The 14,606-nt window shown below is 38.1% G+C and overlaps 1 protein-coding gene across 1 annotated transcript in view; it reads left to right on the top strand.

Annotated features, from left to right (window-relative positions):
* Positions 1–6,108, top strand: part of LOC127527115 (trace amine-associated receptor 4-like) — a 41,816-nt gene extending 35,708 nt beyond the window's left edge. The window contains exon 2 of the mRNA XM_051924753.1: positions 5,025–6,108. Within this exon, the coding sequence (XP_051780713.1) occupies positions 5,086–6,108 (1,023 nt within the window). The 5' untranslated portion in view covers positions 5,025–5,085. The remainder of the gene's footprint in view (positions 1–5,024) is intronic.
* The last annotated feature ends 8,498 nt before the right edge of the window (positions 6,109–14,606 follow it).

Below are 14,606 nucleotides of genomic sequence, written 5' to 3'. Positions count from 1 at the left end.
AGTATCGAGATCGGATCTGATTATTTTTGGGCAGCCCCCCCAACTCAATAACAGCACTAATAAAGTAACCTGCAACAACTTCAGGTTTACTGTTAGTGATGTTCGCTTGCATCCAGAAGATATGGCGTGAGAAGCCATCGATGCATCCGTTCACTGTGATACCAAAAGGTGTGCGCTTATCATAGCTATCCATGTGCCAAAGGTAATTTGGTCCCGGGACACGGTAAAGCCTTCTTCGCAGTCTCCTGCGTCTCCATAGCTGAATGCCTGCTGGGCCCAAAGTTGATTGTATTTCATATACAAGATCTCTTGTTTTAAAGAAAACAAAGTAAGAAAATGTGACTTTTGATTTGTTTGTTGTTTTGCTAGACGCCTCAGTAGGTACAACCTGAAAGAAATACTGTAGGTACCAGTGGAATTTACTTAATGGGTTTCTTTTTTGTTGTTGTAATGTTTCCTGAGAGCTGTGAGTACCTTACTGAAGTGTACCTGCTCAGTTCATGTGCCATCGATCAATTTGAAGCAGTTTTCCAGTCATTTCATACAGTTCAGCCAAAGGGTTTTTTGTCTGTATTTCCATTTTGTCTAACAGACAGGTAGACACTTGATTTGTATGTTGTCTTCATAATCAGCCATCCTTCAGCCAGTCATCATGTTTATTTGTGCAGCAGGCCAATCTTCACCTTAGGTATCATCAATATTTGCTTTTTTTTTTAGTTCAAACTTGTTTCTCTCTGCTCACCTTCTTCTCTTGTAGAGGCAACCTTTTGCTTATGATCCTAAAATACTTTTATATTTAGCTGTTAAGATTAATGGAAAGAATTGGTGATTTTGATTGTGTCAAACATCTGTTAGAATTTTTAACTTTTCTGCCTTGATTCTGATGAGTTATATGAACTCCTAGGTTAGTTCTGGCTCATCCCTTTAAAATAAAAGACCTATTTGTGTATTTTTTTTTCTGCCAATATTTCTTATTTTGATTATTCTGTCACATGTGTTGGTAGGATGGTCTGATATCATTGGGTTAAGTTGATCCTAGAACAACACCAGAATTATTCTAGCTTCAACTAATCCGTGTTAAACTCACCCTTTGACATCACCAGGAAGTGCACAAAAACATGCAAAGATGTTCTGAGAGAATTTAGCTAAAAGGTGAAAAGTATCAGTGGTACACCTTAAACTACTGTCAAGAGAAAATGCAGAAGATTCACTTCAGCACCACCCTTAGAATGTAAACTATCAGCAGAATTGTGAAATAAAGGAATTCATTCAGAAAATTATATTCTTGGCAATACAATGCAGATGAGAACTTCCCTTAAAAAATCAGCCAGTCTTCTTCAAGGCTGGTCATTTCTTTAAAGAGGCAAAGTGTGTACTTATGGAAAAAGTAGCCACAAGAAGAGAAATGGTGGTATAACAATGCAATGTAGGAAAGTCTGTTATAAAACCCATTGTTAACTACTTCCAGGAGCAGAAATTGGTTGCAATAGGGTACCTCTGAGTAGTTTTAACTTTGTTACTGTTCTCAGAGATAAGAACATAGTTGTTTAGTACATGGGTACATGTTTTTCCACAAAAAATTACACTATGGTCAATGGTTTGAATAATCCCTGGATGTCTTTCTCCCCAGCATTCACTGGAATCCCATTTCTTTGACACTGGGACTACACAGGATGTATTCCACAGCTGGGGAATCTTCTGCAAATTCAGAGATTTTGAGAACTGGTGCTAAGGGACCCCATAGAGCTTGGGTGGCATGTTTTCAGCCCCCTGGAGCTGATTCCAGCCAGTCCTGCAGTCTTCTTCATGTGACATTTTCCTAGCTCTCTCCTCTCTTGATCAGCAGATATAGAGAGTCCAGGAAGTTGGAGGTGGCCTGGAAACCACAGGTGTGTTGTCAGCAAGGTGCAGATGGCAATTGGGATTCTGGAACCTCCTCAGCTTGCACAAAGAGGGTAGCAGTGCTACAGGAGAAGTGGGCTGACAAGAATGAGTTAAACCTGTCATTAGCTCTGTTCTTGTTCTATTCTTCTGCATGTTTTACAGTCTGCTTATAGTCAGTAATACTCCTCATTCCACTCTTCCGTCATATTTTTCTGATGTAAATTCTGCTGAAGTCTGTCTCTATAGTTGCCTTTGCCCTGATGGAGCTGTTTCTAAAGTTTTAACTACCCCTGCTTAATTTCATCCTTCATCTCCAGACCAGAAGTCAAAAGAGCTTTAAAAACAATTGACACGGCTGATTTAAAATGTTTTAAAAGTTTTAGATAAAAATATGAAGTGCAAGTACATACAAAAACTTAAGCTATTGAAAATGATATAAATGCTTTTTAAATGAAATGTCTATTTTTCATAGCAATATATATTTTCTTTAGATTAACTCTTAAGATATAAGCTGTTTTGATTCATATATACTTTGGGGGGCACAATGTTTAGTTCATCAGAGTTCAATTGAAAGCTCACTTACTGTCCATTGAGAGTTTGCATGTTCTCCCTGTGTTCAGAGGGATTTTCTCCTGACACATTGCTTCATCACATAACTATTTATGTTAGGTTGGTTATCCATTGTCACAGATCTTTAAAGAATTTAGTGGGTTTACATTATATATGAACGTATTATTTTTCTTTGATTGGTTGGTTAACTGTTTCCCTTTGTCTTTACAAATGTCATGTCAAGAAAAATATCTAAGATACTGTATAGTCATTTCAAAATTCGGGTTGAGATGTTTTCCATTACAGAAGTTTTGATACTACAGAATTGTGTTATCATCACAGTGACCTCAGATACAGAACTCTGTTCATTCATATCCATTACAAAGAGGGCACATCTACTGAATGCACAAGATTAGGAGCAATGAGGCTCAGACCAGCCTTTCTTTTACTTTTCATCCAATCAATGAGCCGCCCCTTCTTTACAACAGTATCAGTGACATTCAACTAATTCTGGTGCTCTCTGCCTTCCTTGTCAAATCCAGCTGTTGTACAGCCGCCACCATTTAGCCACCTGAGATGCTACAGTATTTTAAATGTAGATAAAGCTGTCCATTTAAAAAAGATGAGTTTGACACCACTGCTGTATCTAAATTTGTAATGATTTTTTCTAGTTTTTTTTTTTATTATTTCCATTCTTGTTATAGCCCCCCTGAAGTTTAATGATGGCCCTTAATGGGCCGTGGGCCCTGATGTGAGAGCCTATGTAACAGACAACCATTCCACAGAGATTAATAAAAGAAGAGTGTAGTATCCTGGAGCTAGTAGTAACCAGAAAATGAGTCACAATGTTTTATCTAATACAAAATGAAAGATAAAGCCTTTTTAACAGTGATTAATGTTAGAAAAAAGGTCAGGTGTATTCAAAAATTAAAATCTTTCATTGCGTTATTGTACAGCTTTTGTAAAGGAAAGTGATTATAAACCGTAGATATGTATAATAGAATGCTATTGAATTATTTACCTGTCAAAATTGAAATATTAACCTGTCAAAGTACCAGGACCACTAGTGCTAGCTGACAAGTTTGTAAAAGATGTTTACTAAAAAGACACAGATCCTTAGAGAATCAGTTTCACTGTGGTGCTTTTTACCTTAATTAAGCTTAAGAAATGTCTCTGACTCCTCCCTATTCTTTTAAAGAACCTATATATTAAGGTATAAGTTTGGCCTTTTCAAATGCAGGGATAACCATAATGAAGTAAATTCAACTGAAGTTCAGCCTCACAAAATCTGCTAAGGTAATTTAAATGAATTGTATGTGATTGTGAAGCTTTAACATTAAAAGCATGCCTCTATTTAAAAAAAAACACAAAATTATTAGTGTACAATATGCAGTTTGAAACAATTAACAAATTTTGTAAAAAGGCAACAGACAAAAGATTTTACAATAAATCCAAAACGCCATTAAATAATTTACAAAATTAAAAAGTGATAAATGTTTAGGATAAAAAACATGAAGTGTAAGTACATAATACTTAAACTATTGAATATGATATTTCTGCTTTTATAGTGGAAGATCTAGTGTGCTATTTTTCAGAGCATTTATTATTTTCTTAGATTACCTCTAAGATATAAACTGTTTTGATCCATATATGAATTATTTTGGATAGCATAATGTTTAGTGACTCCTTTAAGATTTTGCATGTTCTCTCTGTGTTCAGAGGAATTTTCTTTGGCATGTTGGCTTTAGCACAGAAGTATTTATGTTAGGTTGGTCACAACTCTTTAAGTAGGTTTACAGAATAAATAGATTATATATGAATGTATTAATTTTCTTTATATTGATTGTTTGACTGTTTCCTTTCTCTAATACAAAGCCCTAATGTTAGGAAGAGCAGTGTCTCCAAATTACTAAGACATGGGTTCAAATATCATTGTGTTTAGTAGCAGTGATCCAGATTGAGTTTCTAACAGAATGGATGTCCATAAAAACATATACTTCTGAACTTAAAAACTGTAAGTATTTTTAAAGTTATAGATTAGAAAAATATACTTTTGAATGTTCATGACGTAAATTTTTTTGAAGTGAAGTCAGTAAACAATACTGCTGTCCTCTGCCCAGTGTTCTGTTCAGTTCAAACTGGAAAAAGGTATATTTGTCTGTTTACTGATATAGTGTGAGTATTGTATTCATTATGAGACATGGTCATACGGTAATAGTAACATAAAATAATTTTTGAACCATAATGCTTCCAGTTCAATCTGCATCTGACTCACAGTGTAAACATAAGCAAGTCACTGAAGTAACTGTGCTCAATTGTAAAAAGTAGAGATGTGAACGATTGTTATGTATTCTAATAATATAATATAATATAATATAATAAGGCGTCTTTTAAATATGAAGTTTTATATTTATTGTTCTTTAATGTTGCACTAGCATTTTATGGTATTTTGTGACTTCTCTTAATATATTTTAGTTATTGAAGGGCAAACTTTTAATTATTATAAGCAAATTATTGAAATTACATATGTTGTTATTTTTTTTGAACTAAAGAAAATATTTTTGCACTATTCAATTTGTTTTTCATTGCAGAGAATTTCTGATTTCACTGCTAAAAGCAATAAGGAATTCTTTATAATCTGTATAAAAGACAATGAATTTGACTTTTCCATACATTGAAGACTACTGTTTTGATGATATTTTATGTTACAAGGTACCTCGGACAGCCATTTCTAGGTTTGTTATGTATTCTCTCTTTTTAATTATTGTTTTAATGACAGTAGTAGGAAATCTGTGTGTAGTCATCTCCATCTCACACTTTAAACAGCTTCATTCACCAAATAATCTTCTTGTTCTTTCTTTGGCTGTTGCAGATCTTTTGCTCGGTGTGTTTGTTTTACCTTTTAGCATTATGACAACTATTGAAACCTGCTGGTACCTGGGGACTGTGTTCTGTAAGGTACATACAACCATAGATGTGATGCTCTGTACAGTTTCAATTTTTCATTTAGGATTTATAGCGATTGATCGTTATTATGCAGTGTGTGATCCACTGTCCTACCCAAATAAAATCACTGTTAAGACAGCAGTGATTTTTATATGTATTGCTTGGATAACTGCATTTATTTACAGTTTTGGATTAATATACAATGACGATTCTAGCAAAGGTTACGAAGATCTGCTTGCTCAATTGTCATGCAATGGTACTAAGTGTATGCTTCTTTATAATGAAATATGGTCCTTGGTAAATGCTTGCACATTTATAGTACCCTGTTTTGCAATGATTGTTACATATAGACAAATTTTCAAAGTGGCACATAGACAAGCCAAAATAATAAGCAGTATGGAAAATAAAGTAAATCCTTTTGACATGAGAAAAAATAGACTTGTACAAAGCAGAGAATGGAAAGCTGCAAAAACATTAGCATTAGTAATGGGGGTGTTTGTTCTCTGTTGGTTACCTTATTTTATGGTGAGTCTAATCAATGTGTTTATTGATTTCTCCACATCTGACACGCTTATTGAGTTTGTTATTTGGCTGGGTTATTTAAACTCCACTTTTAATCCTCTTATATATGCCTTTTTCTATCCTTGGTTTCGCAAAGCATTGAAACTTATAATTTCCTGTAAAATACTTGATTCAAGCTCTTCAACAATAATGCTGTATACTGAATAATAAGGATGATTTTTATAGAAAAACAGAGTACTGTACAAACTATAAAATTAAATGTTTCCTTTAAATGACAACCAGTTGGTTTACCAAAATTTCTTCTTGTGTTTCTGTTTAGTCAAGAATTACTAAAATATAGAATATCATCATGTATATTCTACGTTTACCATATTTAGCTTAAAGTACAATTAAGAAAGCAAAATATGCTTATTGAGGTCACTTTAAAATTAAGGGTATACACCCTGTCACATTAGACTTATTAAAACAAACATTTTTGTTTTCCAAGAAGTGAATATACATGAAACTTCATTAACCATCCATGAATATTGGGAGCCCGCACCTAATCGATCAGATAGACTTTGTTTCTGTGTCCGCAGTGAAAGTAAATTTTCCATATCACTTACACAAACATGCATGCTTTCCGTGGACCAATTTGCCCATTCATGTTTTGGTTAAGAATTATTAGGAAGCCATTTAAAAGACAGCATTCCTATAAATGCTTTACAATTTGCTTATGCAATAAATAATCACTATCCTTAATGTTTCCCAATTAGAACACTGGTTGTATTATACCATGATTTATAATATTTTTCATTTGAAGGTGCTTCTTGGAAGATACTCTTCACATACTGTGCTGTTATCAATAATTGTCTTCAATTTACTATTAATCAGAATAAGCTTTACTCACACATAGTATGGAACAAATGTAGAACATATGAAGAAAGAGATTCTGTTATCTGCTGCTTTGTAATAATGAAATACAGCTGTCTATTATTATTTCATTTATGGAAGTCATTAGGAATCTCAACCTTCAGAGACCTTTACATTGATAACATGTTTGCACCTATTGATTAGCTCTTTTGTAAATATAAAAATACTTCATCATACTTATTTCTGCATTTGCCAGTCATCAACTTTGATAAGGCAAATTTTCTTAACTTTCCTAATTCTTTGTCAATGTCCACGCTATAAAATGATTTAGCTAGAATTAAAGAGAAATTTTTAATACTTTTATATATTAATGTCACCATGTTTACTTAGGCAACTTAGGTATCTCTGAGAAAAGGAGACTGTTCTATAACTACATCTTGTCAAGAGTTAGTTATTTCATAATTCTGCTTATAGGTATACACTGGACACTCCTCTCCAAATTGAAATTTTCTAAAATGCATTAGGGGTTGGACCTTAAAATGTGAAAGATGCCATATACAGTAGCTTCAGCCTCATTAGTAATATAGTTTGAAAAGTCATAAATTTAAACGTTTTTGAGTGAAGATGTTTGTTTATCTATCTGACAAATTTACAATCATCCCAAACGCTCTTACAGCCGTGTTTGAAAATCTGTCAAACGGGGTTTACCTCTCTAGCAGTAAACTCACAACTATTGTATTCCATTGGTCCTTCCAGCTTCAGTTAATGAACAATCTCGGACGTGTGTCAACATATTCATGTACCTCAACCAAATAATCCCAGTGTTTATTCTCCAGTTTACATACATTATTGTGTCTGGCTTACAAGTCGTGTAAAAACTTTGTGATTCCATCATAGATGAGTTCATAATTGTTTTTAACATGACTGACCTAGCAGAGACATTTTTCAGGTTTGTCTGTTTCCTTAATTGCACATAGTGAAATAATGTGTGTGCTTATAAATCTTATTTTTTTTTTCACTTATTTTTGTTTTTGTCGGCAAAAGAGAGACAACAATTCACATTTGTGCAGTTACAACAACATAGGCATTTACAGTGAAGCTATTTAGGAAAAGTCAAGAAATGACATTAGCACATGACAATCACACTCACGAAATTACTAAGGATTTTAAAAGACAAATCCCATTGGTGTCATCCACAGTATGTCTAATGCTAAAATGTTTATAACTCACAGGTGATTGGTCACAAACTCACCTCATCACACTCTCAGAACAGCACAAATCATGTAATTTTTTTTTCTGAACTAACTCAGGATGGGATAAGGTGACAATTGTGAAAGCCTTGTTTGCTTTGAAGTAGCAAAGTGAAATTTAACTAAATTGAACCAAATACAATTTTTAAAAAATAGTCAAGATACCTGCAACCTGGTGCTAAAGTTCAAGCAGTATATTATTGAGACAGCAAACCAGGAATGCATTACAGTATTTCATTTCATTATAAATTATCTCCCACACCCTGAGTGCATTTTAACTGGAAAAGAGCGCCTGTCCCTTTCACATTTTCTAGAAGAGCCTGATTTTATAGGTACAGACTTACAGATTTTTTCATACTTTTAATGTGATTTGAAAACATTAGAGGAGCTGTCTTGTGGCCAGAGAAAACTTGCTCTTGCAAATCCAGTCGAGGGGAAGTTTCCAATTCATTACTCTCAGCAACAGTAGATCTACATGGTATATGTAGGGAATAGTTCTGCATGTTTCTATCTAGAAGGTTATGTAATTTTACTTGAAAAGAGTGTGTGTAACTGTGCATTATGTCAGTTATGGTGACACATTTAAAAGATACTGTTCAATATTACAGTCACACTACCATCCATTTTAAACCAACCCCAAATTTAGAGAGCTGCACCCTCTTTGGACCTGACTTAATTCATTGCAGAATGGAACAAAATTTTAATTATATGGTGGAAACATGTGATAGAGGAATAAGTTGAGAAACTTGCAATCCAGTCTTCTAATATGCTTCTTATTTTAAATTGATGCATGTATCTACAACATTGTTTCATACTATACCTTACTATTTTAATCAGAAGTTTGTGGCAAAACATCCACTACTGAGGACACAAACAGTGGGTCATGCTCCTGTTATGCATGGCTAGATTGCTGAGAAACTTTACATTTTGGAGGACGCAGCGAAGAGTATAGGAGTGAGGTGAAAAAGTCTGTTTCTTGGTGCAAAGAGAACTGTCTGCATCTTAACATCAGCAAATTCAAGGAACTGGTTATTGACTTTCACCGTACCAAAGAGCCTCTATGTCCGGTCACTAGTAAGAGAGCGTATGTAGAGGTGGTTCACTTCTACAAGTACTTTGGGTTCCACATCATGACAGGTTGGAATGGTATCGGAACACAGAGGAACTATGTAAGAAAGGGCAGAACAGGCTTTTCTTCCTTAGGAGACAATGTTGCTATAATGTAGAATGTGACATCCTTCATATCTTCTAGAATTCTGCTATGGACAGTGCAATTTTCTATGCTGTGATTTGCTGGGCTGGTAACATCACTTCAAGAGAGGGGCCACTGAATCAACAAGTTAATTAAAAGTTATAGGATGCACTCTGGATCCCTCGGAGGTATTAGTGAAGGAGAGAATTAAAACAAAACTGAGTTCCATTATTAATAATGCTGATCATCCTCTCTCTGAAACACTAACACTAAGTACTTTCAGATAACAAATTATTCAGCAGAAGTGTGGCAAAAAATGCTACTAGGGCCGCTTTATACCAACAGCAATACATCTGCATAATGAATAAAAATAACTCTTAGAGAGATGTTTTTTGTCTGGATTTCCAAGGGATTCATGAGACCTGATTAATAATTAGCAATTTAATTTTAGTTTTGTGGTTTGGAGTGAATTATGTTGTGTATATATAATAATATAGAAACAACACAAAACTTTAGAAAACAGACTGCAACAAGATTAATAAATTACCATAAGGTATACAGAGCAAGACACTTATTTCCAGTGGAGATCAATGACCTCAGATGGAGATACTAATTTTCATCGAAATCACATCATAGTCAGCTGTGAACTTCTCCCATTTGCAAGGGAGATCTCAGTGGATTGAAACCAAGAAGATGGCATTATCTACAAAAACAAGAGATGCAAATTTTAGGTTTACAAAACAGATACTTTTCAAACCTCTGCTTCGGTATCATAAACAAAAGTGATTACTGTTAACTCAAACTACACATATATAAATGTTTTAATGTATCTTGTGGTTGTGTTAACAGGAAGATGTATTAGGAAGGTTTTCATTTATCTTTGTTGATTTGATTTAATAAAGTTTATTTTCTCTTCATTTCTTGTTTATGGGATGCTGGTTTTGAACGACATAACTGTGGTAGTTATTTTAATCCCACAGTTGGGTAAAGAAAATAACTTCTAGAGTCAAAGCAGGTAGTTCTTTTCAAAGCAGGGCTAGCTTTAGATTTTGTATTTGTTTTTTCAACTCATTTTCGCCTTTTACTTTGCTTGATGTTTTGTCATTGATTTTGTGTTGCCCTCCAGGCAGTCTTTCTAGCTCAGACCTAGCTTTTGCTTTTTGACTAGCAATTTTTGTCTTACATTGCCATCTCCAGATCAGATCAGGAGATTGGACTGTTCCTTAGGTTTTGCACAGGGTCTGATCTTTTTCTGTCAAAGACCATTAATGTTACATTAAAGGATATGTCTTTATTTACTAGACAGCCAGTAGCCCATACTTGCAGTTGTGCCCTGGAGCTAGCATGCAACTTTTTCACCACGACAGACCATTGCAGAGCCCGCATCACTGCAGACGCCGCACCAATCCGCCTGTTGATCTCACGCTCCATTCTTCCCTCACTCATGAACAAGACCCAGAGATACTTGAACTCTTCCACTTGGGGCAGGATCTCGCTCCCAACCCTGAGAGGGCACTCCATCCTTTTCTGGCTGAGGACCATGGTCTTGGATTTGGAGGTGCTGATTCCCATCCCAGTCGCTTCACACTCGGCTGCGAACCGATATAGAGAGAGCTGAAGATCATGGCCTGATGAAGCAAACAGGACAACATCATTTGCAAAAAGCAGTGACCCAATCCTGAGTCCACCAAACCGGACCCCCTCAACACCCTGGCTACGCCTAGAAATTCTGTCCATAAAAGTTATGAACAGAATCGGTGACAAAGGGCAGCCCTGGCGGAGTCCAACTCTCACTGGAAACAGGTTCGACTTACTGCCAGCAATGCGGACCAAGCTCTGACACTGGTTGTACAGGGACTGAACAGCCCTTATCAGGGGGTCCGGTACCCCATACTCCCCGAGCACCCCCCACAGGATTCCCTGAGGGACACGGTCGAACGCCTTTTCCAAGTCCACAAAACACATGTAGACTAGTTGAGCAAACTGCCATGCACCCTCCAGAACTCTGCTAAGGGTGTAGAGCTGGTCCACTGTTCCGCGACCAGAACGAAAACACACTGTTCCTCCTGATTCCGAGGTTCGACTATCCAATGGACCCTCCTCTCCAGAACCCCCGAATAGACTTTTCCAGGGAGGCTGAGGAGTGTGATCCCTCTGTAGTTGGAACACACCCTCTGGTCCCCCTTCTTAAAGAGGGGGACCACCTCCCTGGTCTGCCAATCCAGAGGCACTGTCTCCGATGTCCATGCGATGTTGCAGAGACGTGTCAACCAAGACAGTCCTACAATATCCAGAGCCTTGAGGAACTCCGGGCGTATCTCATCCACCCCCAGGGCCCTACAACCAAGGAGTTTTTTGACCACCTCGGTGACCTCAGTCCCAGAGATGGGGGAGCCCACCTCCGAGTCCCCAGGCTCTGCTTCCTCATTGGAAGGCACATTAGTGGGATTGAGGATGTCTTTGAAGTACACCCCCCACCGACCCACAATGTCCCAAGTCGAGGTCAGCAGCCCACAATATACAGTGTTGACACTGCACTGCTTCCCCCTCCTGAGACGTCGGATGGTGGACCAGAAGCTCCTCGAAGGAGTCCGAAAGTTGTTCTCCATGGCCTCCCCAAACTCCTCCCATGCCCGAGTTTTTGCCTCAGCAACCAACCGAAGCCGCATTTCGCTTGGCCTGCCAGTACCTATTAGCTGCCTCCTGAGTCCCACAGGACAAAAGGGTCTGGTAGGACTCCTTCTTCAGCTTGACAGCATCCCTCATCGCCGGTGTCCACCAATGGGTTCGGGGATTGCCGCCAAGACAGGCACCGACCAGCTTACGGCCACAGCTCCGGTCAGCCACCTCAACAATAGAGGCACGGAACATGGCCCATTTGGACTCAATGTCCCCCACCTCCCTCGGGACGTGGTCGAAGTTCTGCTGGAGGTGGGAATTGAAGCTACTTCTGACAGGGGGCTGTGCCAGATGTTCCCAGCAGACCCTCACAACACCTTTGGGCCTACCAGGCCTGACCGGCATCCTCCCCCACCATCGAAGCCAACTCACCACCAGGTGGTGATCAGTTGACAGCTCCGCCCCTCTCTTCACCCGAGTGTCCAAGATATGTGGCCGCAAGTCCGACGACACAACAACAAAGTCGATCATCGAAACTGAGGCCTAGGGCGTCCTGGTGCCAAGTGCACATATGAACACCCATAAGCTTGAATATGGTGTTCGTTATGGACAATCCGTGACGAGCACAGAAGTCCAATAACAAAACACCACTCGGGTTCAGATCGGGGGGGCCAAATCACGCCCTTCCAGGTCTCACTGTCATTGCCCACGTGAGCAATGAAGTTTTCCAGCAGTACGAGGGAGTCCCCAGAAGGTATGCCCTCTAGCATCCCTTCCAGGCACTCAAAAAAGGGTGGGTACTCCAAACTGCTGTTTGGTGCATACGCACAAACAACAGTTAGGACCCGTCCCCCCACCCAAAGACGGAGGGAGGCTACTCTCTCGTCCACCGGGGTAAACCCCAATGTACAGGCTCCAAGTTGGGGGGCAATAAGTAGGCCCACACCCGCTCGGCCCGGCCGAGCCCCGTGAGTGCAAGCCCGGCCACCAGGCGCTCGCCATCGAGCCCCACCTCCAGGCCTGGCTCCAGAGGGGGGCCCTGGTGACCTGTGTCCGGGCGAGGGAAAACGCCGTCCAAATTTTTTATTCATCATAGAAGGTCTGTTGAACCGCACTTTGTCTCATCCTTCAGCTAGGACAAGTTTGCCTTGGGTGACTCTACCAGGGACATAAAGCCCCAGACAACAGAGCTCCAAGGATGATTGGGACATGCAAACCCCTCCACCATGATAAGGTGGCGGTTCGAGGAGGGGACATAGTTCAACATAATGCTCTTTAATGCATTACTTTGTTACATATTGCATTTTGTTACATTACAGATCAAGCAAGTTGTTTTGTTTACACAAAAGTTATTGTAGAACATAAATGATGTAATTATTAAGTATTAATATAAAAATTCATCACAAAGTTCACATGGATTTTGTCCATCTAATTTGCATTTGTATTTCTGTTGCTTGATGTTTGAATTTTGTGCACATTTTTTTTCCAGAGGAACTGTTGGAAAATGAGTTTTAGTTTTTTTAATGTACATTCATGTTTCAAATTTAACAGCTTTTCTTTTCTGCAGGTCTATTGTGTGATATGATGTCGTCATGTAATAAGGAAAACAAGATTTGAGGAGAAAATATTTTCCTAGTTTTACATTTGCATTTTATTGTTTTTTATTACAAAAAATGAACACTTAATCTACAGACATCTTATTTCCCCAAATAATAGGGTAATAGTATATTGATTTCAAATATTACAGTTTTCTGATTTAAATATGTCAAAAAATTCTATGCCTTAACCTCCAAATTGCTTCCAATGAGCAGATTGTCTAGTAGTGTAGATATGTTTTTACATGCTGACTGAGCGATGGGGCATTACAAAGAAAACAAAAATAGGAGGAAGAAGAGTGAAGTTAAAAAAAATGAAGTAAAATAACTTATTTCTGCACTTTGGGCATGTTGCTGACATTCACTCAGATGTCTGAAAGAGAAGGTTGCTGCAAATTCAGCTCCTCCTCCATTCAGCCATCAGCAGAAGGGAAAAAGAAAATAATATTTGTGTTTTATTGTGTTATAAGATCACCTGTGGCATGCACCTAATACAAAATGTACTATCTAAAGTTTTAGGTTTTTTTCTTGGGGGTGTAATAAATGATCTTGTGAAAAAAAAGACTTCTACAAAACAGAAAAAGGTTTGGGGACCATCCCCATATATTGTCGTCCAGACAATAATAACGAAAGTGATTCAGATAACTTTTTAGTACATTGAATGTTTTACTGTGAACAAAATGGCGTAATAATAACAGAGGGAATGATGGGACAGGAAATGGTTGGCAGGAAGTGACGATTGGAGACAGGAGCAGTGGATTGTGGGACCTGAAGTGATGTCGTCATGATGAACCAGAAGTGACGTCGTTTCAGATATTTTGAACCCGGAAGTGGAGCTTCTTAATTTTCGTCAGGTTTTCTGTAGGTGAAAAGAGATTCAGGTAAACACCACGTGATGACCCTCTGTCTCGCGATATTTCACTCACCTTTAGGCTCTTTGACTGCCTCCAACTCGCACGTGTGTGACAGGGATAGGAAGAAATGTCAATACCAGCTATGTATCTGTTACCTGTAACCTTCATTGTCAACTTTACAGACCACCATGACAGACTGCTTTGCTGAACCTTTAATTCAACCCAACTTACCACCAATACGAGGCTTCCAAGAAGTGTCCTTTGTACCCTGAAAGGGTTGTGGCTAAGGAATGATCAATCGAAGCACTGAGCTTGCTAATAGCAATTGGACAAAGACACCAAT

The sequence above is a fragment of the Erpetoichthys calabaricus genome, chromosome 3 (assembly GCF_900747795.2).
Source record: "Erpetoichthys calabaricus chromosome 3, fErpCal1.3, whole genome shotgun sequence".
NCBI lineage: Eukaryota > Metazoa > Chordata > Cladistia > Polypteriformes > Polypteridae > Erpetoichthys > Erpetoichthys calabaricus.
The sequence above is the reverse complement of the archived record's forward strand: the minus strand, read 5'-3'. Positions and strand labels throughout refer to the sequence as shown.